The 27656-nt window shown below is 42.8% G+C and overlaps 1 protein-coding gene across 8 annotated transcripts; it reads left to right on the forward strand.

Annotated features, from left to right (window-relative positions):
- Positions 1–157: 157 nt before the first annotated feature.
- Positions 158–27644, forward strand: NOD1 (nucleotide binding oligomerization domain containing 1). 8 transcript variants are annotated; one of them, XM_054059542.1, is made up of 12 exons: positions 158–277; positions 6986–7324; positions 9188–9362; positions 10585–12388; positions 14816–14899; positions 15931–16014; positions 17568–17651; positions 19651–19734; positions 21873–21956; positions 22584–22667; positions 24729–24812; positions 26250–27644. In XM_054059542.1, exons 2-12 carry the CDS (start codon positions 7109–7111, stop codon positions 26320–26322), a joined length of 2856 nt encoding a protein of 951 aa, XP_053915517.1. In that variant the 5' UTR covers positions 158–277; positions 6986–7108; the 3' UTR covers positions 26323–27644. The 8 variants fall into 8 exon arrangements, 3 of the variants coding, with proteins under 3 accessions (XP_053915517.1, XP_053915518.1, XP_053915519.1); XR_008448707.1 differs by lacking the exon at positions 26250–27644 and having other exon boundaries at positions 22419–22667; positions 24729–24793; XM_054059543.1 differs by lacking the exon at positions 19651–19734.
- The last annotated feature ends 12 nt before the right edge of the window (positions 27645–27656 follow it).

Raw genomic sequence — 27656 nt, forward strand, 5'->3', positions numbered from 1 at the left:
AATCCTCCTGTGATGGGAAGGGACACCTCCCACTGGATCAGGCTGCTCAAAGCCCCATCCAACCTGGCCTCGAACAGCTCGAGGGATGGAGCACCCAGCACTTCCCCGGGCGGCCTGTGCCAGCGCCTCCCCCGGTCCCGGTGCGGGCAGGGCGAGGCGGTGCCGGTGCAGGAGCAGAATCCCTCTGCCGCCCCTGCGTGGGCTATCAGCCCTTCCCCCGGGGAGGAGCGAGCCCCGAGCGGGGCGGGAGGCGCTGCGCGGTCCTTTGGGCGCCGCGGTGAGAGCCGGGGAAGGGTCGGGGCGGGGGAGGGTCGGTGCGGGGCGGGAGGAGCGGGGCGGGACGAGGGGGAACAAAGTTTCTGCTTCTTTATAAGTCAAAGTTTATTTGTTCCCGGCGCCGTGGAAGGGGCGGCTCCCTCTCGGCGAGCTTCCTGCGTTGCCCAAATGGAAATTGTGGGTGTTTTTCGTGTTTCTTCAGCTGCTCCCTCTCCTCCGGGATGGTGGCAGGGAGCGAGGAGCGGAGTCAGCCCGCAGCGATGTCTCCGCAGCTCCTGGTCCAGGGAAACAGCGCCTTCATAGGAGCATCCTCCCTGGAAGTGCCCAAGGCCAGGCTGGATGGGGCTTTGAGCAGCCTGGTCTGGTGGGAGGTGTCCCTGCCCACGACAGGGGATTGGAACTGGATGGGCTTTAAGGTCCTTTCCAACCCAAACCACGCTCCTCTCTTGTGAGACCCCATCTGGAGTATTGCGTCCAGTTCTGGAATCCTGAGCATAAGAAGGATATGGAGCTGTTGGAACGGGTCCAGAGGAGGGCTACAGAGGTCGTCTGAGGACTGGAGCACCTCCCGTAGGAGGACAGACTGAGAGAGTTGGGGTTGTTCAGCCTGGAAAAGAGAAGGCTCTGGGGAGATCTTATAGGGACCTTCCAGTACCTGAAGGGGGCCTACAGGAAAGCTGGAGAGGGTCTATTCGTAAAGGCTTGTGGTGATAGGACGAGGGGCCATGGGTAGAAACTGGAGAGGGGCAGATTTAGACTGGACATAAGGAGGACTTTCTTGACGATGAGGGTGGTGAGGCACTGACACAGGTTGCCCAGGGAATGCCCCATCCCTGGAGGTGTTCAAGGCCAGGCTGGATGGGGCCTTGGGCAGCCTGATCTAGTGGGAGGTATCCCTGCCCATGGCAGGGGGCTTGGAACTAGGTGTTCTTTAAGGTCCTTTCCAACCCAAACCATTCTATGATTCTATGACAACAAAGCACAGCAGTGCTGCCAGACAGTGTCCAGAGGAGGGCGACAAAATTGGTGAAGGGTTTGGAGGGGAAGCCGTATGAGCAGCAGCTAAAGTGACTTGGTCTGTTCAGCCTGGAGGAGACTGAGGTGGACCTCTTCACAGTTTACTGCTTCCTCACAAGGGAAGGAGGAGAAGGAGGTGCTGATCTCTTCTCTCTGGTGACCCATGATAGGACGCAAGGGAATCACAGGAAGAGGTGTCAGGGGAGGTTTAGGTTGGATATTAGGAAAAGATTCTTCACCCAGAGGGTGGTAAAGCACTGGAACAGGCTTCTCAGGGAAGCAGTAATGGCCCAAGCCTGACAGTGTTCAAGAAGCATTTGTACAATGCCCTCAGACACATGGTGTGAACGTTGGGGTTGTGCTATGCAAGGACAGGAGTTGGACTCGATGATACTTGTGGGTCCCTTCCAACGCAGGACATTCTATGATTCTATGATGGATGTGCAGGCACAACTGACTCCACGTATAAATGCTTGCACAACACTGAGAACAGAGAGAAGTGAGAAGAACCAGTAGATAAAAGTACCAGTGCCTTCAAGCCAAGGCCATCAGTGCTGCTGCAGCTTACTGGCATGGATTATCTAAAACCTTGCTGTAAGCACTGATAACTTTTACTGTACCCCTTACTCTGACAAATTTTGTTTCCCTTTTTCATTTCCCTCCTTATCCTCGGCCTGATCCCCATCTTGCTTCCTCTTTGTTATTCTTAGTTCTGAAAGCTTATGATATGCATCTCTTGCCAAACTTGCTGTTGTTTCTCACATCCCTTCAGTCCCTGTTGACACATCATTTGGCCAAGGCCCCATCTTCTATCTCTTCTTTGCCTTTTCAATTGATGGGTGAACACTCTGCTCTCTAGTTCTTTTGAATTCCTAGTAGCATGTTTTCTGTTTTCTTCACTTGGCTGAAGCTGCTCTCCTCAGAATGGTTAACTGAATTTCCTCTCCTGCATCATTGTCAGTCTCTTGAGTAAATTGTGTGTTTTTATTTTTCCTCTCCAGGCAAGAAGTCAATTGTGTTCCCACACAGGAAGCTTCCCCCTGTAAACATCTCTCCCATTGTCTCTCCATACTAGACTGCTGCTCTGCTCAAATATCATCTTTCTCATCTCTCTCTGTTCCTTCTTAGTTGTTCTTAGAAGCCTTTGTAAAAGCCTTAGTGTGGCTTTCAGGAAAATGATTTTATTCATTAGCCCTTTCAGAAATGGAACAGTTCCAGAAATGAAGCAGTAGTTCTCAATGGTAGCTGGTTTTAGACCTTGGTCAGTGTACTGAGGGGTCTCACATTAATGTATGTCTCTTTATTCTCCAGTAGCATCCCCGTGACTGATGCCACGTCAGTCACAAGAATTGCACTGGAATTGAATCCAGTATCTGGAATGCCCAAGATTAAGGCAAAGAACAATATATGCACTCTAACAAGCAAATGCTTTCAACGTTTATTTATAAACTGTATAAGCATTTACTTTTAAGCACACCAGATGTGTAACCTAGCATTGTAAAACTAACAGATTCTCGGTGCTTTGTAACGGTGTGATTCCTCACTGAAAAGACCTAAAGTTAAAGCACTGTGGAAGCTGGCACTCCTCCCAGAAGGAGGAGATAGATTTGCAGATAACTTGTAGACCTCATGGTGTCAATACATTGGCCTCATGTTTAAAGGAAAAAAACCAAACAAACCAACAACAAACACACCTTCACCCTCCCCCTCCAGCAAAACAGAATGGTGTATGTCAGAGTCTTAACGGACAGTGTGTTTCTGTAAGAGAACAAGCATGTTTCCCATGTTGATCAGGACTTTCAGGTGCTCTGCTGGTACACTATGCTACCAACATGCACATGCCTGCCTTGCTCTTAACTGCATGTGGCAGGAAGCCTTTCTGTTTCAGCACTGTTTAAGGTGTTCAGCCACTCATCTGATGTGACATTTTCTTAGTCTATGGATGGTGGAAATTTCCAATTTTTGTTAATAAAACAGACTGCTGAAAATTACTGATTTCTGCAGTACCAGGTACTGTGGGATTTTGCCTTAGAGTTAATATTGCCCCTGAAAATATCACCGAGTACATCTTCATGCACAGAATTCATATTGCAAGCTCAGACCTTCCTGCTTGTCATTTTTGCTCTTTCTCCTTTTCTCCTCTGATGGTTAGCCTCACTTTGTATCCTTTTTTGATTGCTCTCTTTTTTCTCTACTCTTGCAGTTCACCCTTTGTGAAAAGAAACATGTTCTCTCCTGAGCCTGTAAAATCATAGAATGCTGGGTTGGAAGGGGCCTCAAGGATCATCTGGTCCAACCTTTTTAGGTGATGTATGGTTTAAGTAAGGTGGTTCAGAATCCTGTCAAACTGAGCCTTAAAAGTGTCCAGTGTAGAGGAATCCACCACTCCCCTGGGAAAATTATTCCAATGTTTAAATATTCTCATGGTAAAAATATTCTTCTGGAACCCAATTGGAATCTCCCCAGGAGCAACTTACATGCATCATCCTTTGTCTTTTTCATGTGACTCGTAAAAAGGGAGTCTCCATCCTCTTCGCAGACACCCTTTATGTACTGGTATGTGGCAATAAGGTCTTCCCTAAGCCTTCTCCTCTCAAGGCTGGAGAAACCCAGTTCTCTCAGCCTGACTTCGTAGGGTAGGTTTCCCAGTCCTCTGATCATCTTAGTAGCCTTTCTCTGGACCCTCTCCAGCTTGTCTGCATCTTTTTTTATATAGCGGGGACCAAAACTAAATGCAGTACTCCAGGTGCAGCCTGACAAGTGCTGAGTAGAGTGGAGTAATGACTTTATCTCTGCTGATGATGCCTTTCTTGATGTGCCCCAGCATCCTGTTGGCCTTCTTTGCTGCTGCAGCACACTGTTCACTCGTGATGAGCCTGTTGTCCACTAAGACACCCAGGGCATTATCCACAGAGCTGTTTTCCAGCTAGGTGGAACTCGGTCTGAGCTGTGCTCAGGGCTGTGTATTCCTGGATGCATGACCTTACACTTAGCTCCATTGAACTTCATAAGGTTCCTTCTAGCCCAGTCTTTCAGCCTATCCAGGTCTTCCTGGAGGGTTGCTCTTCCCTCTGGAGTGTCAGCCTCCCAATATGTATGTACACCCTTCCAATAGCAACCAGGTTCTGTACTGACTTAGATACAGTCAGGTGCAGGGCAGGAATCTTCGAAACCTTCTGATCTTTTCATACTTTCCATGTTCTTGTCCCTTTACTGTTATTTCTTCTTTCTTTTCTTATCCTCTTTGTAGATGGGTCTGAAAGAGTGAAGAAAATATTTGTTTGTTTTGTACACATGACTGCACTTTGGTTAATTATTATGGTTTCCTGGATGTTTGTGTCAGTTTGTCTCACAACATAGGAAGAAAGAAAATGCATTAGGATAATGTGGTCTTAGAGTAACCAAAGCAAGCAGGGAACATTGGGTAGATGCAGTATCTTGAAAGAAAAGTGTTAACATTTCTATGTGTTTTAAGGTGACTCTATCTCTTTCACTAAAAGCTTTCAAAAGTTTTAGAGTAAATGACGTTTTCAACATTGTTTGGTCTTCATGATAGAGTTCATTTTTGGAATGAGCTTTCTTGAACAAAGAGATGTGCCTCTGTGGCTTCGAGGAAGTTGAGTGACTCAGAAATCAGCCACTTCATCTTGTGAGTCATGTGAATGGTGTAATGAAGGGTTGATTTGTCTGAGTAAATGCAGTCACTCATATGGTAAGAAAGTCAGATCACTGGGTTATGTTCCTGTTGGTTGAAAGAGTTTTGTAGTTTGGGAGTTGGCCATAATGCGAAACAGTTGTGCTGGGGATTTGCCTGGTCTCAGCCTTTGGAGGGCTCAGCTCTTAGTGTAGTTATCTGCATCTGTGGAGGTCAGCAACTGTAAGTTAGGACCTATTAGCCTCCTGAAATCAGAGGAGCTAAGCTGGTTTTAAGTGTAGATAGCTAGTATCACTAAAATGGCAGTAGTATAAGCCATGTGTTTCTCCAGCCTCAAGCAGGAGAAGCTACACTGATGCAGACTGCAGCTTCTGGTGTGGAACACCCATAGAAATGAGTTTGTTCCAGTACCAGGTCAGGTCAACTAGAAGAATCCGTGAGCTGTCAGGGCTCAGTTATAGCTTGTCAGGGGAGTGACAAGCAATACTCCAGATGGGGTCTCACAAGAGAGGAATAGAGGGGCAGAATTGCCTCCTCACCCTGGTGGCCATGCTTGTTTTGATGCAGCCCGGGACACAGTTGGCCTTCTGGGCTGCAAGCGCACGTTGCCAGCTCATGTCGAGCTTCTCATCAATCAGCACCCCAAGTCCTTCTCTGCAGGGCTGCTCTCAGTCACATCATCTCCCTTCCTGTATTGAAAATGCAGATAAGGAGGCCATCCACAGCATATATATTCATAGACAAGGAGAGACCATTTGTGCTAAAGGGTACAGTTTCTACACAACATCTCTACAGCAATGAGAGAGTTTCCTGAGCCTGTAGCTGTCAGAGTTGGTGATCATGTTGTCTTTCTAGGTGCCCATACGAGGGCTGAGGTCAAGCATTCAAGCCTAAGTGTTTGCACAGGTTTTAAATTGATATCTTCATTACAACCTGTATTGTGTGTGGTCTCTTTCCTTAATGAAGATAGAGGTGGTTTGGACCCCAATGCAGTAATAAATATGAATTGTGATGCCGTCTTCCAGGCCTAGTTAATCATGTGGGCTAAGAGTCTGTGAATTCAGGTTTTTTTTGTACAATTCCTGCTCAAGGAAAGGCCCGGAAGTTTTGCATGCATCACTAGAGATGCAATCTTGTATATTTAAAATCTCTTATTTCAGTCCTTTGTGTAACACTGGTATTTTTCAGATTGTGAAAAACCATATTTTTAACATATGTTAAAATACAGTTAAAAAACTGTATGTTTACTCACCTGAATTTGGTAAGATTAATCAAGTTAAACCAATGCAATTGTATTTTCCCTCTATTCCATGCTCTCTGAACCAGTAGATTTAGGAGATGTGAAACGCTTGTTCCATGCCTCTAAGTGGTGTATCAGCTCTGAAATCTACAGCAGCATTTTCACTGTTAGCGTCATTTTACTCTGGACTGTCTTAACAGAAACATTTGATCAGTGGGTTTCCCACAGCCTCACTACCCCCTCTCGAACCTGGTGCCTTGAAGGTAAAGGCTTTTTCCTAGTTTAGCTAAAACTGTCTCAGTTCACAAGACCTCGCTTCCAGGAATGGTTGGCAACACTTTATATGGGGACTGTTGTTGAAACAAAGAAAAAGCAAAGTGAATTGCTACTATAAATTAATTCATCCTACAAAATTAATTGCTGTGAAGTATAATTTTATTCTGTTTATTCCCTTGTCCAGATATGTTTGGACAGATGCCCTGTCTGTTGAAACATGGCAAGATAATAAAAAATATTGAATTATGCACTAAGAACAGGCAGCTGATAAAGCTGATGCCAGTGGTGGTGTTTGAGGCAAGCAACAGTAATGTACTGGTGCAGAAGGGGGGCTGCCTGCTGGAGATATTGTTTTTGCAAAACCTGAACAAATAAATGGAAGTAACCGAGGAAGAAAAGTTTTAATAAAGTTTGTCGTGATATTAGATAGAGATTGGAATTATTCTTTGACTGCTAATCGAAGGACATATCTGCGTAGGATAAGGTTTAAATTGGGATTCTATACAATTAACTTCTTACAGGCTCGGTGATGTGGAGGACAGGCTGCCTATTTCCACAAAGTTAACTCCAAGCTGACTTCTCACTGCAAATGGACAGTTTGTCAAAGATGAGGCTGGACGGAGCAGCTTCTTCCTATCTGAATTATGGAAGGCCAACTTTATGCTAACTTGGAGATTTCAGTGGAAAAATCTCTAGGAGCAAGTCCTTTGTCCTTCGTTGCTTTGCTGAAGGTATCCCGAGAACTTCTGGTCAGTAGAATCCGAAACACGCAGTGTTTGATTGACAACTTGATTAAGAATGACTACTTCTCAACTGAAGATGCAGAGATTGTTGTCCAGTTTCCAACTCAAGCAGATAAGGTATTCTTTTTATTTCACTAACCAGCAAAAGGTTTTTGCTACCTTCAATTTATTTACGACTAAGTTTTATGGGTTTTAACTGGCAATTTTATGTCTAGTGTCTTTTCTCATTCTTACTAATTTGGAGTTTCCCTAGCCTGTTTCCTTTGAACAAGTGTCTCCAGCACATCTCTTTCCAGCATGGCTGGCACTGCTTGTAATACCCATTGGCAGCTGTAAGTGCAGCAGGGTGATAATTGCTGTTGTGTCCCCCAGCTGCAGCTTTGTCCTCTGTTAAGGAGGTGACTGCAGTGGCTGTTAGAGATCAGCTTGCTACACTAAAGCCTTCATTATTGTGCAGAGTAGTGCAAGGAAAATCTAGTTTGGATGCTGTGGGACTGATGAACCTGCTTTAGAGGAGGAGAAACAAATGAAATATTATTTAGGAGTTAATTACTGTGTGTTTTCCACGTGCACATCTTCCCCTCTCTTTAAAGGCCTACGCACATCATAAATGTTTGTATGGAAAACTGATACATCCTGACACGTTTGAGGCTTTGATTCATCTTTGGGCATCAGTAGCAAAAATTATTTTCTGGTGTTTTGATAGGAGAAAATTGTCACGTGTACACAATTGTTCCTTGCATCGTGACTTAAAAAAAACCTCCTGATCTGTTTCTCTGACCAGCCAGTCAAGCAGCTTCAGAACAGGGTCACAGTTAGAAGGAGGCAAACCATAAAAAATTCAGAGACCCTGGAGTTCACTAACAGTGCAGATTTTCATAAAAAAGTAATTCTTGCTGGCAAGTTGAAATGGTCTCACAGTGCTCACTGTGTGCACAAGGTCAAAGCTGAATAAATGCACCCTGTATGATCATCTCCGTTTCTTATTGCTCAGCATAATATACATGATTGTTTTAATGGAGCTGAGGGGGAGCCCATGCATCAGGAGTCTAAGCAGAGACAGAGAGCAGGCCACAGCAGTACACAAAGTGGGAGCTTCTTTGGAAGGCATAAAATTGCTTTTTAGAGCATGCAAGCTGTTGAAAAATACCATGCTTTTGCTGTGTTGTATGTAGTTCTCCCTGCTTTAAGCTCACAAGAGACCACAGTCTCTAAAAACCTTTGTCTGGTTTAGAACTGAACTCGTCCTTCACTTCCAGCAAGAAGAGGATCCAGACATTCAACATGGGTTTCCAAGTGGTTGCTGTGTCTTGCAGAGGCTTTTGTATTAGGGTTACCCCATACTGGCTGCACAGAGATCAGGTTCTGCCTTGCTTTTAGAGTTAACACCTAGTCTTGAATGCCCCAGCCACTGCTTGGTAGCTATTAGTTTTAGTAATAGTTGAAGGCAAAGAGTCCATTGAGTTGCTGTGTTAAAGGAAGACTTGTAGGTTTCTGGATCTGCATTAAGATCCAAAGAGAGGTTCTGCCTACCCTGCTCTGGATCTGGCTGTGTCTCGAGGTAAATCAAAATGTGACTGGAATATTTAGAAACCAGAAAGTCAGTGTAGGGCAGTGAGAAACCACTCCTTTCTTTTTTAACCAGCATGGAACTTAAAATATATTATATAGCTAGGCTGAGGAAATCCTTTAGGTTCCCTATTGAGGAGTGGTATTTATACATTTTGTTTCTAGTTAGCGTATGGGTTAGCTACAAGTTCAGATATTAACTCGCAGAGCCAATTTTCTCGAGACATCTGAATACAGACAGAAAGTCAGTCTTGTAATGGTTCAAATTCAGAGTTAGATTTTGAAGTTTTTGAAGCACCAGTTTTGATTTTGGTGCCCTGATCTTGTCCAAAAAGGACCCTAAAGCAGTCTACAAGTGTAACTGTGATAAAATGCTGTGTATCGGTGATCTGTCATGTGGTGTTTTTTCAGGTTCGCAAAATTCTAGACTTGGTTCAGAGCAAGGGAGAAGAAGTCTCAGAATATTTCATCCGTGTCCTACAGAAAGTCGCTGATGCTTACTATGAACTTCAGCCTTGGCTGGAAGAAATAGGTTACGAGCCTTCAGAGAATATTTGTAGTAAACCTGTGGTAAATACAGATCCGGGTAAGGTCACACATCTGTATCCCTTTCCTTAGAAATACCCCGCTATGTAGGAAGCTCTAACCAGGTGATGTGAGAATAAGAGAGTCTAGGCAGGCACAGCCAGGGAAAATAAATGTACACATGCTGTGCTTGCTAGCAGTGGTAGCCATATAATTAAAAGGCCTGCTGTGTAACGCAGCAATCATGTTGATATATTACATCCTGGTTTGCTAACGTCAAGCTCTTTCTGCATTCTTTTATGGCATAACCTTGTGCCCTATCTATCCTTGTGGCATAACCACCTTGTGCCAGCTGTAGTATTTTCTAGGCCTCTGCTACAATTTATTAGCAACACTGTGATATTTTGGCAGTGTAAGAGCCAGTATTTCATGAGTAAAGCAGACAGGCTGTGCAATCTCCATACTTGGAGGTTTTCAAGATCTAGCGATCTCAAGTGAAGACCTGAGTAACCACATCTGACGTCATAAATGACCCGTTCAGAGAAGGAGGTGAGATTAGAGACCTTCTGAAGTTCCTTCCAACCTGAATTATTTTATAATCCTAAATGACGAGTTATACCAAAGCAAGGAAACTTCAAGTATTGAAGAAATAAATGTTTTTCTCTTGAGAAGTTTTTCATGCTACGTAAATATAAGAATTGCATTTCCCCACCATCTGAAGCAAAATTTCTATTGCAATAGAAACACAAGCCAACACTGCACAGTAACTGAGACCCTCTTTTTTTTTGTCACCTTTAAAAATTTCAGATGTCTGTCACCCAGTTTCTAAAGTGCATGTCTTCCATTTACAATAATAAAAATTACCAAACAAGTTAGGAAAGAATAACCTGATAGAAATAGGGGGTAGAATATAAATCTGGTGAAAAGGCAGTTGATGAAGCTAATCAGTGACCACCAACCCCTGCCTTTTCAGAGGGTAAAAGAGTCTTTAACAAAAGGTCAGAGGCTTGGCTTTCAGTCTCAACTGAAAGACAGCAGCCCCTTAAAGCGAGCACTGTTATTTCTGGCTTTCAGGAAACGGTGGCTCACATGTTACCACTTTCATTGACACCTGAATTTAGGAGACTGGTGATGGCAACACAAAGAAATAGAAGTAAGGTGCCAAAGAACCAACTTTACCTAAGAACTTTTTAGTTGATTACCCTCTCTCAGTTCCCAAGAATGGAGAAGCAGGTCTTTGTGTACATAGGCTTTTTAATAATGGTCTTTCACTGTAATTTCAGTTAGCAGGTATTGCGAGAAACTCAGATGTGAACTGGGACGGGACTCCAAGTTTGTTATGTCATACGCTCAGAGGGAGGAGATGCTGCTTGACGAAATCTACTCTAACAGTAGTATGGAGCTGGTCAGTTTTACCAATGAGAGTCTAGGTGAAGTGTGTCGATTAGAAACCCTTTTTGATGATGAAGTTGGGCTGATTAATGAAGATGGAGAGACTATTTATGTCTGTGGCGATGCAGGAATTGGAAAATCCATCTTGCTGCAAAAGATACAAAGCCTTTGGGCCAGAAAAGAATTGGACATAGGAGCCAAATTTTTCTTCCGTTTCCGATGTAGGATGTTTAGTTGCTTTAAGGAAAATGAAGCCGTATGTTTGAAAGACCTGCTCTTCAAATATAATTGCTACCCAGACCAGGACCCCACAGAGGTGTTCCATCACATCTTGCAATTCCCTCATACAGTTCTTTTCACGTTTGATGGCTTCGATGAGATCTATTCCAACTTTGATCTCAACAGCGTTCCTGAGATGTGTTCGCCCGATGAACCCACCCACCCCTTGGTGCTGCTGGTAAGCCTTCTTAGAGGGAAGCTTCTTAAGGGATCCAAGAAAATTCTTACAGCAAGGACAGGAACTGAGATCCAAAGAAACATCATTAGAAAGAAAGTGTTACTCCGTGGTTTCTCTGGCAATAACCTGAAGGAATACACTGCCATGTTTTTCAAAGATGAGGGGCAACGAACCCTGGTATTGAACCAGTTGGAAGCTAACCCCAATCTGTGCAGTTTGTGTTCAGTGCCTTTATTTTGTTGGATTATATTTAAATGCTATGAACACTTCCATTCCATGTTTGACAGCCACGAGCTTCCAGACTGTTCTGTTACATTGACAGATGTATTTTTGCTCATGATTGAAGTCCATCTGAACCGATCTCTGAAAACAAGTTTGCTGAAGAACAACACTAGAAGCCAAGCAGAGATGTTCAAAGCAAGAAAGGAAACTCTTCTAGCCTTGGGTAAAATGGCGTACAAAGGGATGGGGAACTCTTCCTTTATCTTTGATCAGGAGGAGGTCTCATCAGCGAACATCTCTGAAGAAGATTTGCAATTGGGCTTTCTCAGAGCAGTTAAAGGTTACAGTGGCTGTGACAGTGAGTCCACTTATGAGTTTTTGCATTTAACCCTTCAGTCTTTTTTCACAGCCCTGTTCCTGGTTCTTGAAGAGAAAGTGAGTGCCAAGGAGTTACTTCAGTTTTTCAATGAATGTTCTTCCACTGAGACTGCCCAGCCTACTTGCCTTTGTATTCCCTGGTTGAAGAAACAACTGGCAGGAGAGGATCCTTTCAGAAATAATGAACATTTTCATTTTACCAACCTGTTTCTTTGTGGCCTGCTTTCTAGATCCAAGCAGAAGCTATTCAGACATTTAGTTTTGCCTTCACTCATTAAGAGAAAGAGAAAGATGCTCATCATGTACCTTGTGGAGAGCATGAAATCCCACCTGAAAGGCCTCACTCGGTCCAGGCTTCCAGACTACAACCAGATACAGGTCCAGCCTAACTTTATTTGGATGCTGAGGTGCCTTTATGAGACTCAGAGCGAGAAAGTGGGGAAGTTGGCTGCCAAACACATGCATGCCAATTACATCAAGCTCACATACTGCAATGCCTACTCTGCCGACTGCAGTGCTATTTCCTTCATTGTGCATCACTTTCAGAAGCGCCTGGCTCTGGATTTAGACAATAACAACATCAATGACTATGGAGTAAAACAGCTGCTACCTTGCTTTAGCAAGCTTGCAGTGATCAGGTAGGAGTCTGTGCAAGCAGGTCCTTGCTTATCCTTGGTTTATTCCACAAACTGCTGGAGTGAAGGAATTGATCTTAGAAGTGGTGGAAGATGAGGATTCTTATTGCTCCTGGAAATTAATTTCAGACCTTCTGAAATACTTGTTCAGCCTGTCACAAGAGCAGGGACAAGCTATGAATTTGAAAACCAGATGGGAAGGGTGATAGCAAGTCCATAGAAGCTAGGACAGATTAAAGATGTAGATTCAGTTAGCTTCATGACAAACTGTTTTGTCTCAGAAGAGGATTTTTATGGGAGAAAGTGCTTAAGGGAAATAAAAGGAAGCAGTAGTGCTTTCTCTATGATCTGAAGATTTCCTGAGCCAGTCCCTGGTCATAGAGGATAAGAGAGGATCTAGTAATCACGATAACCGTTGTTCAGAAGCTGTGGTTTTCATGCTTCTACATCCTGCCAAGATATCTGGCTTTCACAGAACAAAAGCTAACGTGTAGCAGTCCATGAAAAGATGTAGTTGAAGTCTTTAGATGTGGTGTTCACCTGAGGTGATGTGAAGGGAGGACATGGCTTGGTGTGATCAGGGAGAACTAACTCTACCTCTAACATGGCAGGCCAGAATGTTCCACCTCAGTCTTTTGAGGTTGTGCCATATAGCTATACCTTATTTGCCCAAAATTTAGGTACAGAAAACCAGGAACTACAAATGCATCTTTTTTGAAGTCCCTTCGGCCTCATTATGTTTGTTTTTTTCTTAACAGATGGATTTGTTCTTTCTGGTTGTATGTTCTCTGCCTTGTTTTCCTCTAGGACTAGATCAAAGCAAGTGAAACGAATTTTTTCTGTTAGTTGCAAATCAACTGACCTTCCAAGAGAAAGCAATAAAGAATCTTGGAGGGAAAATGCCTAAATATGTAAGAAAAAACAAAGAAGAAAAGGACAGTCTTTCATTCTCTGTCCCTATCATATGATTACGCCATGCACAGTGTGATATTAATACCATCCCCAGCACCAAACCGATCTGTTAGACTGATTTTTTGTTTTATGGCTCTCCTGATGTTAGGATTTTGATTTCTAATGACCAGTTTCTGCAGGTAAGGAAATTTTATTTCTGAAAGCTTAACTACCCCTTTCAAAGAAGCAGACTGTTCTGCTCTGTAGAAATTGGCTCTGATTTCTCCTGCGTCCTAGTGCATTCCAAAGTGACCAGGTTGCTAACTAGTAAGAGCCAGGCAGGCTGTTAGTGGTAATGGATTCTCAGCAGGGAATGTTCAGCTTCAGAATTTGTGGGGAAACTAAAGCTAGTCAAAATGTTTTCATAGGGACAGCTTTACCCAGAATGTCATAGAATCATAAAATGGTTTGGGTTGGAAGGACCTTAAAGATCATCCAGTCCAGATGATGAGCAGGGACACTTCCCACCAGACCAAGCTGCCCAATGCCCCATCCAACCTGGCCTTCAACACTTCCAAGGATGGGGCATCCACAACTTGCCTGGGCAACCTGTGCCAGTGCCTCACCACCCTCATCTTGAAGAATTTCTTCCTGATGTCTAATCTAAATCTTCCCCCTTACAGCCATCCCCCCTCGTCCCATCACTACATGCGCTTGTAAACAGTCCCTCTCCGGCTTTCTTTTAAGTCCCCTTCAGGTACTGGAAGGCTGCTATAAGGTCTCCCTGGAGCCTTCTCCAGGCTGAACAACCCCAACTCTCTCAGCCTGTCCTCATAGCAGAGGGGTGATTCATCAGATGTGATTCATCAGAATTGAAATGCTCCATGGGAACCTGTCCATCTAGGCAAGGTGAAAAAGCTTGAGAAGTTTAAACACTACTCCCCACCTTCTACCCCCCAAAGAAAATCCACAAAAAACCCAAACAACTATGAAAAGAAGTATTTTTATTCTGTGGATGACTGACATCATTGATTTATTTCATGTCTAGTTGGGACAATAAAATTAGAAACCTCTAGCATCCCCAAGGGACTGCAGTTTTATTTCCCAGCCAGGGCTTTTCACAGCTTTTGTTTAGTAGAGCCTGAATGTGTTATAGCTTTCAAGATGCCTGGCCTTCACTAGGTGAATTGCTTTGGTTGGGATGTAAAGCAGAGTTTCTTCCTGCAGTTACAGTAAACAGGGGAGGAGGAGGTGTTGGTCTCTGGTTTTTGACTTACTACTTTTTATTGTTTTCAGTTCTATGGACAGCTTCCAGAGCATTACCCTGGGGATTTGGGGCTTTTTGTTTTCTGTTGGTTTTCAAGTGAGCTATATGAAACTGAGCTCACATTTCCCTTAATGGCTTTTAATATGTGGCATAAGAAACTGTTAAAATATCAAAGGAAAAGGCATAGACCTCCAGTCATTCGTTAACTTATGGTTGAGGAATACTTTTAATCTGTATTGATTCAAAATTTCTTTTCTTTCTCCTCATTCCAGGCTCAGTGTAAATCAGATCACGGATCACGGAGTAAGGATCTTGTATGAAGAACTCTCCAAGTACCAAATTGTGTCTTTCTTGGGGTATGTATCAATTGGGAGCAAAACACTAGACACTGGCACTAGAAAATAAAAATGCTGATGGTACTGACACACCAAAGGTGGGGTGGAAACCACAGGTGCCTCCTCATTTAATGAACATAAGCAAGGCCACATCTTGTGTCGGAAATTATTTAGCTGCTGCCCTGTTCACTGGGAAAAGGGCTACGGCTTCCTCTCCTGTTGCACTGCCTCACAGGGTGGCCTCCACAGGCATCAAGCCCTTCTATAACACAGTGCAGACCACAGTCAGATTACTGAACTGTGTGGACATCCTAGTTTTGTACCTAAGGAGGGAGCATGAGCAAGGGAGTGTGTACTTTATAGCTGAAGCCTCCTGTTTTCTCTGCTAAAAGCTGGTTTATTTCAGCTATGCAAAGCAGATACAGCTTAGTAGAGACTAATATCAGAAACATACGGTTTCAGGTGTCACGTTCATGGTACCCATTTCTTTAAGACCTTTATTAGTTCTTAAATCAAGTTGAAGCTGGAAGGCATGTTAGCTCTGACTTCCTGCTCTTGGTTAAGTAGCTACATAAAAATGACTGTTTGAGAAGTGAACATGAATACCACAAATCGCCTCCTTCCTTCAGTGCCTTAATGTAAGTACATCTGCTCAGGTATCTGATCTTCAGTAATATTTACAAGGGGATTTTATGACTTTTGAAAGACCACAAATACTTTCTTATGGTATTTTCTCTTCTGACTTCTCTTCTGGCGGCAATATTTCTGTACTAACAGAGGAATAAAGGGAAGCTTTATTTGCTTGGGGAGAGCATTTATTAAAAGAATCATGTAAATATTTTCCCATGATTTACAGTCTGGTCTCCTTGTATTTTATATCTTACCCTTCAGAATATGAATTCTATCAAAATAGAAATGCAAGTGACTGTGAATGTGTTCAAAGCCATACAAAAAAGATGAGATGCTAGGTGTGCATTGTAAAACATTCAGGTTGTAAATATTAAAGTAACATCAAGACTAACCTATTTTTACCAATGTGATTTTTCTTTAAGCTTGTACAACAATCAAATCACTGATGTTGGAGCCAAATATGTTGCAAAACTAATTGAAGAGTGTTCAAGCCTTGAATATGTTAAGTAGGTTGGATTTTTTTTCCTTTCTACAGTATCCTGATTAAAAGAAAGCAGCTTGAAATGGGAGGGAGACTGGGAAAGAAACCCCAAAATTGTATTTCAAATAAAATATAACTTAGGTTGCAGATCTACATTCTTTTCTAGTAGTCTAGCAGTGAATGGCAGCAAATGAGACTTTTGAATCCATAGTCTTTACTGGAATATAGTAGTAAGCAAAAGGAGAGCATGGAATCTGTTCTTTACCTAAATCCAGTCTGAGCACCTGAGTAAGGCTTAAGTGGTGCATGAATCTTGCTGCCCCTTGCAATAGGTGAACTCACTTGTGTTTAGTACCCAGCTTCTTTATGTCTCGCCTTTCATGGGCAATTGGAGTCAGGCTGTGCTGGTGTCATACCTCAACTTTGGAATTCCCCAAATTCACTTGGTGAGTGAATTCTCTTTAATTCCTGGAACTTCTCCAGATGAGAGTGTTGGGCCATGCATAGCACTGGTTTGACATAAAGGTAGATCATTAACCAGTGGTTTAATTGTGTCCATAGCAGAAAATAGAGGTAACTACGGCAATGTCAGCTGATGGTATGAATGTAGCAGCTGGCAGCCAGGGACTCTTGGGTTCTAGTCCTAGATCTACCAGTAACTTGCTCTGAATCCCCACACTAGCTACATCCTTCCCACTTGAAATATTTGCAGTTTTGAAAGCCAAAAGCGCTCTGATCCTTTCACGCAGTGCTTTTCTTATTTAATCTAACATTCACAAAAAAAAAACCCTGGTGGAAGATGGTTGCTTTCAGGCTGCGTAGTGACCCCAAAGATCATTTTGAGATAGAGTGCATATTAATGTGACTGAAGTCAGTCAAACAAGCCAGTTTTACTTTATGTAAATATAGTGGGTTGAGGAGTTTCTGGGTTTGGTTTGTTCTTTATATCAATGTGTGTGCAATTGAGACTTATGTCTTCCTTGAATTCTAGGTACTTGATATCCCCAGGTAGGCTGAAAAAAAAGAAAAGGTCTTCTGTAGAATGCCAGATGCACTCACTGCTTCACTGACCTGTACCACTACCTATAGCCTATGCTCGGAACAGAAAGACTTGAAATTATTACAACCTGTGCTTAATCAGCTGCAATCTCCTCTGGAGCCACACAACCAAGAAATATTCTGTTCCCTGTGGCATCATGAAACATGCTGCATGTAATTCACGTACTATGTAGCAACTGCTGATATTATGAACTATATTAAAAACCAGGCAGGGGTCCTTGTCTTGAGGATCAGTTCCTAAAGCTCATTTCTGACGCACAAACCCAAGATTCTACAGTAGTACTTCAGTAGTACACAGAGGGCTGTGGTGCAAAATACGTAAAAGACAACATAAAATGATGTCTTTTAAACAAAGGTCAAATGCCTGCAGTATTGTTTTACTCTAGGTTAATGTTTGATAACTGTAGCCAGCCTTCAGAGTTAATTGGCCTTAAATACTTGTGTTGCTTTCTGAGCTGGTGTTCAAATAGCTGTACTGTTGTAAGTGATGTACCTCATCAACTCATTTGTTTTGTGCAGAATAGGAGCAAACAAAATAACCAGTGAAGGAGGGAAGTGCCTTGCCCAGGCCATCCAGAAGAGCAAGACAATGTTTGAAATTGGGTAAGTTCAATGCTAAGATCAGAATTCAGGGCTTGGTCTTGTCAAAGCACCTGTAAATCCCTTAGGATTCCTTCTTTCATTCTCACCTTCCTTCCTTCTGCCATTCTCCCCATGGCAGCATTAGAACAAACTGGTGCAAAGGCATGGCCATATTTTCTATTCAGAAGGAAACGAGGGCTTCTTTATTGTTCTTGAGTTCAAACAATGTTTGTTTGGAGTTCTGACAGAACTTTAAAGGAGAGACAAACTAGCAAGAGGACAGTAGGTAAAGATGGCTACTTGCCTTATGGCAGCACAGCTGTTCTAGAGATATTTGGTCATCTTTAAAAGTCTCAGTGGTTTTATGACTGTTGGCAATGTTCCTAGTTATTCAGTGTCATTGCTGTAATTGTCAAACCTTCTGCATCAAGTTCTGATAAAGTCGTGAGCTGGGAGAATAAGAACGAATTCCCATTATCCTTCCCTCTAGTCTGTCCCAAACTGGACAATCTGCTGTTGTTGGAGAGAGGTTTGACTGTAATGTAAATGTTTAACCCCTATCCTCTTTCTCAGAAGAGATGCTAGACTTGAGCGTTTGATTCCCTCACTCCCCTGGCAAATCCCAGTTTCTCTTTCCACTCTTCAGGAGAACATTTTTCCCCAAAATCTAATGCTCAAATACATGGAATTAAAACCTCCTTTTGGCCATTTGGAATATCACAATAACCCTGAAATACAAAAATCAGATTTAAACAATCAGATTTTTGGCCTATAATTTTGCTGTTCTACAGCATTTCACAAGTGTAGTCAACAGCACACATGCTTCCCTTGTCCTAGAGCTGGGTCTGCTGGGCAGTAATTTCAGGGAAGGACTCCTGTTTTCTCCTTGGAGGAAATAATCATTCCCAATAGATTTAGGATCGCTTGAGCAGAAACGTTTAAACAGATATATTCAACATTTACGTAAGGAACTGCATTGGGACTGAAGGACAAGGAAATTCCAGGGAATTTACTGGAAGTGGACGCATTTAGATACCTCAAAGCTCAATTGATTTTAAGAGAGCTGCCAACTAATTACCCATCAAGCTGAATGTGGGTCTGAGTCATCAAGCCATGATCCCTCTAAAAAAACTCCTTACGCCTTCAAACCTTATAATGGAGGGTGAATTTTCAAAGTAGTGGATCTGCATAGAAAAGATTTGACCAGAATCTGCTAGTAAATGTTGATCAAATCTCTGCAGCTTCTACCACATTACCTTCTCTTAACCCTTTGTGTTACCATGGGCTGTTTTGCCATTGGATATGCTATTCCTTACAAATGTATGGAAGCATCCAGGGTCATACTGTCCCTGTGAGATCTTCATCTTTCTCTTGTCAGCTGGAAAGAGAGGGGATACCACTTGGGTAGTAACCCTGAAGGAATTGTAACTGTTTTTCCCTGACTATTCTAAAGGACAGGGAGGAGCTTGTAGAGCAGTTCACTTCAGAAAGTCACCCACTTGGGTGTGGATCCCTGTGGAGTTGTGCATCTGGGGAGTCTTTCCTAAGACCTGTGCTTTGCACTCTGTAAAGGCCAATCCATCCCCACCAGGTAATGGGAAAACTGCAGCAGGGGCATGGGGAGAAAATGCTGAGCAGGGAAATGGTGGGATTTAGGACTTGGTATATTTGTCATGGCAGCTCAGTACAGGACCACAAGACCCCTTTATCCTATAAGGGTACAGGGCTGCAGAAGTAGTGGCCAACAGCAAGGTGATCCCAAACACAGTCCTGCTGTCTCCTAGAGCTGCTTCTGTGCTGTGGCCGTAGGGTACTGGTGAGTCAGTAGAGGCTGGTAGTGTGGTGTGCAGGGAGTGGAACATGCTTTGCTCAGCCAGGAGGATACCTGCCAGGTGTCTCACAAGCCTGAAAGACTGTGAAGTAATGGGAAAGGAAAGAGAAAAAGGAGAATGCAATGCTGAGGTGAAGTAGGGCAGCACACCTGATAACCTGATTTCTCCTGGTTTCCTCTCTTCACCAGGATGTGGGGTAATCAAGTTGGAGATGAAGGAGCAAAAGCATTTGCAGAGGCCCTGAGGAACCATCCCAGGTTAACAAATGTGAGGTAAAACACCAGCAGAGCCAGGCAGCTCGGTGTAGTGCTGGCCTTTCCATCATGCTTTGAAGCGGTGACTCTTCCCACTAGGTACTAGCTTGGAACGCCATCTGATATTGCAGCCTTTGCTGTGTAACCAACAGGCTCCTGGTGCAAGCAAGAGGCCAGATTGGATCAAAAAGCCCCGTGCAGCCATTAAGCAAGTTAAAAATATTGCAGGGCTGGCATGCTTTCCTCTATCTGCACCTCCTCCCCTCATGCTGCGCAAAGTTAGTGGCATTTGTGAAAGCACATGGTCAGTGGGTGCCATTTTGATCTGGGAGCATTAGCAGAAGGATGCACCAGCTGTCACAGAATCAGGCTCCCAGTCAGCTCAGTGTTAACAGTTTCTGTTGTGAAGGTACAACAGCTTTTTAGGCGAGTACAGCAAGTAATTTTTAGGCAATAAACTATTTGGGTAGAGGCTGGCACATTCTCAAATTCAGGCTCATCCTGTAGTCCAGTAGAGCTATGACAGTACACATTGAGTGCTAGAGAGTTGTAGTTCTCACTGGAGTTTGGAGATTCATCTCAAACTAACCTCCTGGAATCCCTAGCATGGGTGAAGCTGGTGGCGCAGCACAGGGAGAAGCCAGTGGTGTAAACCAGCCTGTCCCCGCCATACTTTGAAATGCTGGCTAGGGATTTAAAGATACATATTGTGGCTGCTGCTGCTGGTTTTTGGAATCCCTTCACACAGCTGGAGCACTGGGTTCGTGGTGATCCTTTCGATATGTCTCCCAGTTTCACTGGCTTCCATGGTGAGGGGAACAGACAAGGCTCCATGGTTTCCCCACAAGGTGGCACATGGTACTAGCAACTTTAGAAATGCGGTACCCGGGGAGTTTGGCGATCTCTGGAGAGCTTATTGCTGCCACTTCAGATCCAGGGATTTCAGAGCTGGTGCCTTGTCCTCCTTTCTGTGAGCAGATAGCTGGGCTTAAAAATTAAAATCTGAACAGGTGCAGTGACCTAGATATATTTAAAGTTAAAAGCTATCTGTAATAGCCATCTTCCCATAACTGCAGAATCCATCCAGATGCATCAGACTTGGAAGAAGATTTTGAACCTGAATCAGAGCTGAGTGATTCTCAGACAGGAGCAAATATGCTGATGAATGTGTTTGCAAAAATAAGGAGTTACTGTGTGGGCTAGAGCTAGGTTTTGCTGGCACCTGTGCAGGGTGAATCTTATGCTCCAAAGTGTACATGCACTTGGGTTCATTTCTTGTCTTCCGCTGGTTAATCTTGCTTCATGATTTGAGTTCATAGTTAGCACCAGTGATAACTTTATGCAAAGATTAAGAGAAGATAGTCTCTGCTACATCAGTTTACTTCAGTATCTTTGCCGTTTTTCAGGCCCACTAACAATGAATTGAGAATATCTAGTTTCAGGTGAAGCTAGGAGGGACTTGGGCTAACTCGTATTTGTGCCATTACCCGACTTTAGCCCAGTTTCTACCGTTTTTTGAGACCTCGCACTACTTTCAGCGTCTGACCTGGCTTTTGAGGTGGAAAAGCTTTTTGCACTCTCAAAGCCTGGAGCACAGCTTTAACTGGTTGATTTTGCCAGTGTCTATTCAAAGAATGAAGGGCAGACTAGGAAACGTTTGTGCTTTGAAATGGAAAGTGTGCATTTACAAGCTCATCTCTCCATACACAACAAAAGGTGTTGTGTTTGGAAGAAGAATGAGATGTTCAGGCATCTGAAGCATGTAAAGAACAAAGTGGCCAGTTTGTATAGAGACTTGGGACACAAATTCACGTAAAACCTGTGTAGTGCTAAGCACACCTCTTTGTCCTTCTTAAAAGCTTTGACTCAAAATCACTGGGTGCAGCTCTGCTGTCAGTCCCAAGAGTACAACTTGTTGACAGCAAACATTATGGTCTGTAGGATACACCCGCACTCAGACTACAGCCTGTGAACTGTTCTTACTTGTGAAATTCGTAAGGATTTACTGGTTTGCAAAGTATGTGAGCCTTTGAAACACCCAAACACTGGACTGTACAACTGGGAAACGGATCATCCACGATGTTCACTAGCATTTGGCAGTAGGAGGACCAAGTGATGCTGGCTGTTTCTTACACCTTTGTGTCTTTACTTTACAGTCTTGCATTCAATGGCATTACAACAGAGGGAGGCAAAAGTATTGCTGAAGCTATGCAACACAACAACTCTGTGAAAATATTCTGGTAATTGGCAGTGTGGTCTACTTCTCTTCTTTCTCCAGAAAAAGCGGCAGCCTTATTTCCTCCAATCCCATTGCCACTTCCTACTATCCCCTCCTCCTTCCCTCCCTTCCCTTATCCCCTATGTTTTTACTACCAGCAAGCTATAAGACTTCTCTCTTTGGAAGAATGTGGACATAAGTAATGGATCAGCAGCACATGTCTTTTGGGACACATTCCCATGTCCCAGTGTCATGCTTTGCTTTGCTCCCTCCATCTTGCTTTCTTCATCTTCTCTCTCTTCCACCATCTGAAGTCAAGTTCTTTGTCCTCAGTTTTTGCACCTCTTCAGTGTTGTCTCTACCTCTCTACCTTTTTTCCACTACACCTCATCCACTTTTTAGACACTGAAACATCATGAAATGTATCATTAGAATGTTGCTGTGGGAAATAAAGTTCTGATACTCTTGTCTCTTCTACCTCTAGGACTTCTCTTCAGTATCTCTTTGTGCCCAGCCTTTAGAAATTGCTCAGAGCAGGAACAGCTCATTCCCCCTTGGCTGTCTAAAGCTAAGTCACAGACAAGCTGGAAAAATAGGGGCCTGAAAAATAATGATAATATCCTAAAGGAACATTTTCTCTCCCACTTAGGTTGACTAAAAATGAACTGGATGATGAGGCAGCAATGAGTTTTGCAGAGATGCTGAAGGTCAACAAGAAACTGGTGCACTTATGGTGAGTTACATTCCACAGAGGCACAGACTCTTTGGCAGTCACTGCATTAAAGTTTCACCTTCCAAGTCTTTGTAGGTCACAGTAAGCTTTCTGTGCGTGGTCTAGATGCAACTGACTGGTGGTAGACAGTTCCAGCAGAAAGTTAAGAAAGGTGCTGTCTAGTATTTTGAACCTGCTTTCCCATGGGGAAAAGTTTAAGCTGTTGTGTGTGCTGATGTCTTCTGAACTACTAATTGATTTCATTTCTCCTTAGGGGAAACAGTACTGGCCTCAAAACCAAAAGTTTCAAAAAAATACAAGCAGACAGCTAGAATAGAATAATCTTGTTATAGTTCTTAGTATTTGTCATCATACTATGCAAGTAGCAAGCTCAACTCTTACTCTTCAACCAAGAACCTATGTGACAGACACTTAAATCCATGTCCCATTTGCCTGATGTTTTCTTCTAGGGCTAGCGCTTTCACTTAAGCAAGACATTCATCTATAGGACATAAATCCCCAGGAAACTAGGGATTTAAACATCTAAGAAAATACAACACTGGCTGTTCAAACCCAGAGGCTTGCAAGGATTTGTCCATGGATGGTGTCGGGCAGATGTGAGCTGTGAAACAAATAACCATCCATTCTTTTGAAGTGTTCAAGAGAACATAATAAATTGAGTCCCTTTATAAGCTTTACAAAGGCTTTGCTAACCATTCTCTAGCATTCCCTGTATGAATCCTAGTTCCTGTCACTTAGGGAGTGTTTTGGTTGTCACAGGCGCCAAGTACTTGTAGCCTCTTTTGAAGGTAGTAGAAATTCTGGTGTCCATCACCCTGAAAATAAAAAAAAAAAGGGGATAGAGCTTGATTTTCATTTACACACAGCTGCAGATATGCTTCACTGAGCGGTTTGATTTGAATTCATAATAAAACTTTTCCCAACTGAAGCAGGCATAGTAATCCAGATACATGTCTTTACCATGGCTCAGTGTTGTCCAAGGGATTCTGCCAGCAGACAAATTTATATCCTGCTTTGTTGGTTATACCAGTGGATGTCTCCAAAAGGTAGTGACATATATAGGCAGCTGAACTTGAGGCAGAATTTAAGTGTTTTCCCAGTAGCTGAAAGGATCTGCTGGATTCCTTTGCGTTTGGATTCATTTACCCTGTGTAGAAAAGTCCTGTAATGGGAATGCCTCCCTGCTCCCCTCCTTCCCTCCCTAAGAGGTCATTCAGTTCATTCTAGTTTTTCAGCCCCATCCTGAATCCTGTGGGATTCATGCAGTCAGTCACATGGAATAGGACAGCAATGGGGTACACCATGGTAGACCAAAAGGTAAGTATTGAATTAGGTTAGGCTGATGAGTAGTTTTATGCTCTACAGATGAGGGGGCTTTATTCATTTTTAGCTAGAGGGATGGTCTGCAGTGGCTCATGAGAGTCACCTGCTGCTTCATCAGTTGTGCTACTTCAGGATCTTTTGTATCATTTTTTTCCCCTCAGCTTAGATGAGATGTACTTTATAGCTGCTTAGGTGGCTTCACTGAGACTTGCCCCTGCTAAAACCAGAGTCAAATTCAATGCCTTATTTTTCACAGATCTTGCGGGTCTGATAAACAAGATGGAAGGATTTGGCAGCCTCTAGATCGTAACTGCTAAAACACTAGGCTTACACGGGTTCTGTACTTAGAATTTTCTGTACATCACTTGAAAATGTCTCCCACTGTTCTTAAGAAGAAGACAGAGCAAAGAGTTTAGAACATCTCAAACAGTCCAAATATCACAACCACATACCATTTCTTAGCAGAAACTTGTCATCTGTATAGTTAAGCTCAGTATCTCCAGCATGCAAGTACATGCAAGGTTAAAAGGAAAAGTCTAATACTCTGGGCTCTGTTTCTGAAAGTGCATGGGTGGCATTTGACCAATGCTGTTTACATCCTCACAGATAGAAATCACAAGCATCATCTTGTGGCAAAGAGACAGCTTTGCTGCTTGACGTCAAGCTCAGTGTGGGTTGTGCATGCGCTGTAAATCAGTTTGCATATTAGTTTGACGTGACATGCATTTTTCTTTTTAGGCTTATCCAGAATCAAATTACGTCCAAAGGGGTGAAGTATCTCAGCGAAGCTCTCAAGGAGAACACAACTATTAAAGAAATTTGGTAAAGATTCCTTCCTTAAAGGCCCACTTTGTAAACTTTCTTTCCCTTTGAAACACTTCTGGCATCATTACTTTCCAGTCTAAAAGATTCAGAGCAAATTTATGTGAGGCAGGGGTTGTAGTTCCAGCTGTGGGTTTCAAATACGTAATAAGTGTCTGTCATTGAAATGTTTCCCCGTGTGTTACAAATGTCAAGCACTTTCGGTAGTTTGCATCTGCATGTACCACTGATTTGCAGAATGTGAGTGTTTGCAGAATTTGGGCCCAAATTTATAAATCAAATTTTCTTTGTCCTGATTTACTTTTAAACTTCTGCACACGTTCATGCTTTTCAGGAGCTAAATCCCAACAAGAAGGAGATGGTTACGTTTAATTAGCATTATTAATTTGGTTCACAGAATTTGTGCTTGGATTTCTTTCAGGCAGTGCTCCAAACACACCAAAAGTGCTAGGCTATATGAGAAGATTAACTTTTTGTAAGGTTTGCTTGGTTTCAATTAGGTAGGCGTTACATAGTCACGCATGTGCATTGTAAGGCACAAAGCCAAACACCACATTCCTTCCCTCACCTCAGGGAGCTCAGAAGTCAATAGAACTGAGCTGGATTTAGCATCGCTGCTTTATTATTGAACATGAAATTTATTTTTAAATATACATATGTTTGTTTTAGTGAAAGGACACTGAATTCTTGCTTAGAAAGATGATGAGTCACTACTTGACTAGAGGGTTCCCTGGAGATGTAGAAGAGATGCTTTTTCCAAAGGCCACTGTCAGCTTTCATCAACACAAAGGGCATAAATTCCTGCTTGAAACATTCTGAATTTTCAGACGGAAACTTATCTTTTGTTTCTTGGCTGAATTTGCAGAGGTGTTCATTAACCCTGATAATTTCATAAGTCTAAGCGGTTTAATGGATTTCAACATTTCTGAAAGCTGCTCATTTTCAGGGTTGTAAATATCAATGAAGATTAACTTTACATAGCCAGACTTGAAAATTTTGCCCTAAGTCATTTCACATTAATAATGCCTGAGCACTTAACGGTTTCATTCCCGTGTAGTCATGGCAGACACAAAATGCTCTGAAGACTATTTAAATTCCTTTAAACAAGCCCACTGCATGGTTAGAACCTTTGCCAGCTCTGTGCTGCTTGCCGAAATGCAAACAGCTGGGTATCCAACTCAGATTTTAGTTCAGCGAGGATTAGGGGTTAGTTCAGTTTTACTTCTGAAGAAGTAGCCTTGGTCTTTGTTCGTGCAGTGGAAATGGCTGTGCTGTAGCCCGCCCGTCTGAGGCCAATTCCTGACTGTGTGCCCTTGAGAAGCAAGCAGCTCATACAGCATTGCAGATCTGTGATCTCTGCTCCAAAACCTTGGGAAAATGGAAGGTGGGCAACTGTCACTACCTTACTTTTACATCCCTTTTATTTTTCCCCTCCAGTTTGAATGGGAACCCGATAAGCCAAGAAGAGGCCAAAGCTTTTGAAAATGAAGAACGGATCATTTGCTTTTGAATGAGGACTTCCCCATTTTGACAAGCTTCATATTACAAAGGTTACTTTTTACTTGGACAGTACAGTTTATAAAGGCATAAATCTGCAGTGCTTATGGCAGGAGAGAGATACGGGATTAGCTGCTTTTTTATGAACATACTGCACTGCCTCAGCTCCATCCCTTATCCTGTCTGTTATTCTTAATCTTTTTGGTAAGTGGGAAGTTGTTTAGGTAAATAAATAATGTTTGTTTGGTGCCTTGAAGATGAAATGCAAAGTGTTAACAGACCAAATCCACTGGCAGGTGTATGCATTTTGATAACTGAGTTTAGATTTATTCTGTACACTGATGTAAATAATCTCTTAACTTATTTATCTACGGAAATATGCACACACACACACACATATATGCAAGAAAGGGTGCAAGATGCACAAGCTTATGTATTATCTGTCTCATAACTGAAAATGAAAATATGTAACTTCATTGGAACCATAATCCATCTGTAATAGTTGCATGGTACTGTTTTCAACAGGAATACCTTCCTCCTGCCTAGAACTTAGGCCCTTATTTCTCCACTGAGTACAGGCAGAGTTACAGACGCTGTGTTTGGGGTTGGGTTTTTTGGTTTTTTTTGAGAAATAGATACATAGGGCTCAGGTTGCTTTCAATAATCTTTTTTTCCATGTTGGAGCCAATACTCTTTCTTTTATATAACCAGAAGTCTTTAACTGCCATCACTGCAAAAGCATAAAACTGGCAGTAAAACACTTCTGCTTAAAATTTCCTGAGGGCTGCATAGAAACTGCCACCTCCTGTTTTCACAGTGTTTGTTCTGGGGAGGGGGTCTGGAGTTAAATGTGAAATATTAATTAGCAGGCTGTTCATTGCCTTGGCTCTTGGCCTAGACACTCTGCTGGTGGCAATACACCAATATTAAATTGCTTAGCTTCAGTGGGGAGAAAGGACTGACTGAAAATCAGCTGCAATAAGTAGAAATCCCTTCTCCCAGTAACATGTAAGCACAGAGAAGGATTGAGATTTGCTTGGAAAGCTTTTATTCTACGTTTGAATCAGTAACAGCAAAGCAAGGTGCAAGTAGCAATGGTAAGGACCAGCAAGAAAACATTATCCCCCCCAAAATAATTAGTTTAGGGAGTGGCCTTTAGATGCCCTTAAAAGAAACCAATTTGCAAAGGAGTGGAGTATTTTCTTATTTGTTGTGTGCGCAAATTAGGTGTACTTTATAAACGTAAACTCAAATTCCACACCACAGTGCGTACAAGGAACCAAAAATGGAAAAGCATGATGTGTTTTCCTTCCCTCCTTCTTCCATGTTACCACCTCTCCCAAAATA

The sequence above is a fragment of the Cuculus canorus genome, chromosome 2 (genome assembly GCF_017976375.1).
Source record: "Cuculus canorus isolate bCucCan1 chromosome 2, bCucCan1.pri, whole genome shotgun sequence".
In the NCBI taxonomy this organism is placed as follows: Eukaryota; Metazoa; Chordata; class Aves; order Cuculiformes; family Cuculidae; genus Cuculus; species Cuculus canorus.

Excerpts from the sequence above, each read along its gene's own strand:
- NOD1 (XM_054059542.1), top strand. The coding sequence starts at position 7,109 with ATGGAAGGCCAACTTTATGCTAACTTGGAGATTTCAGTGGAAAAATCT. Across the intron at positions 17,652-19,650 it reads AAGACAATGTTTGAAATTGG|GATGTGGGGTAATCAAGTTG; the intron begins GTAAGTTCAATG and ends TCTCTTCACCAG. Across the intron at positions 22,668-24,728 it reads AAGAAACTGGTGCACTTATG|GCTTATCCAGAATCAAATTA; the intron begins GTGAGTTACATT and ends TTTTCTTTTTAG.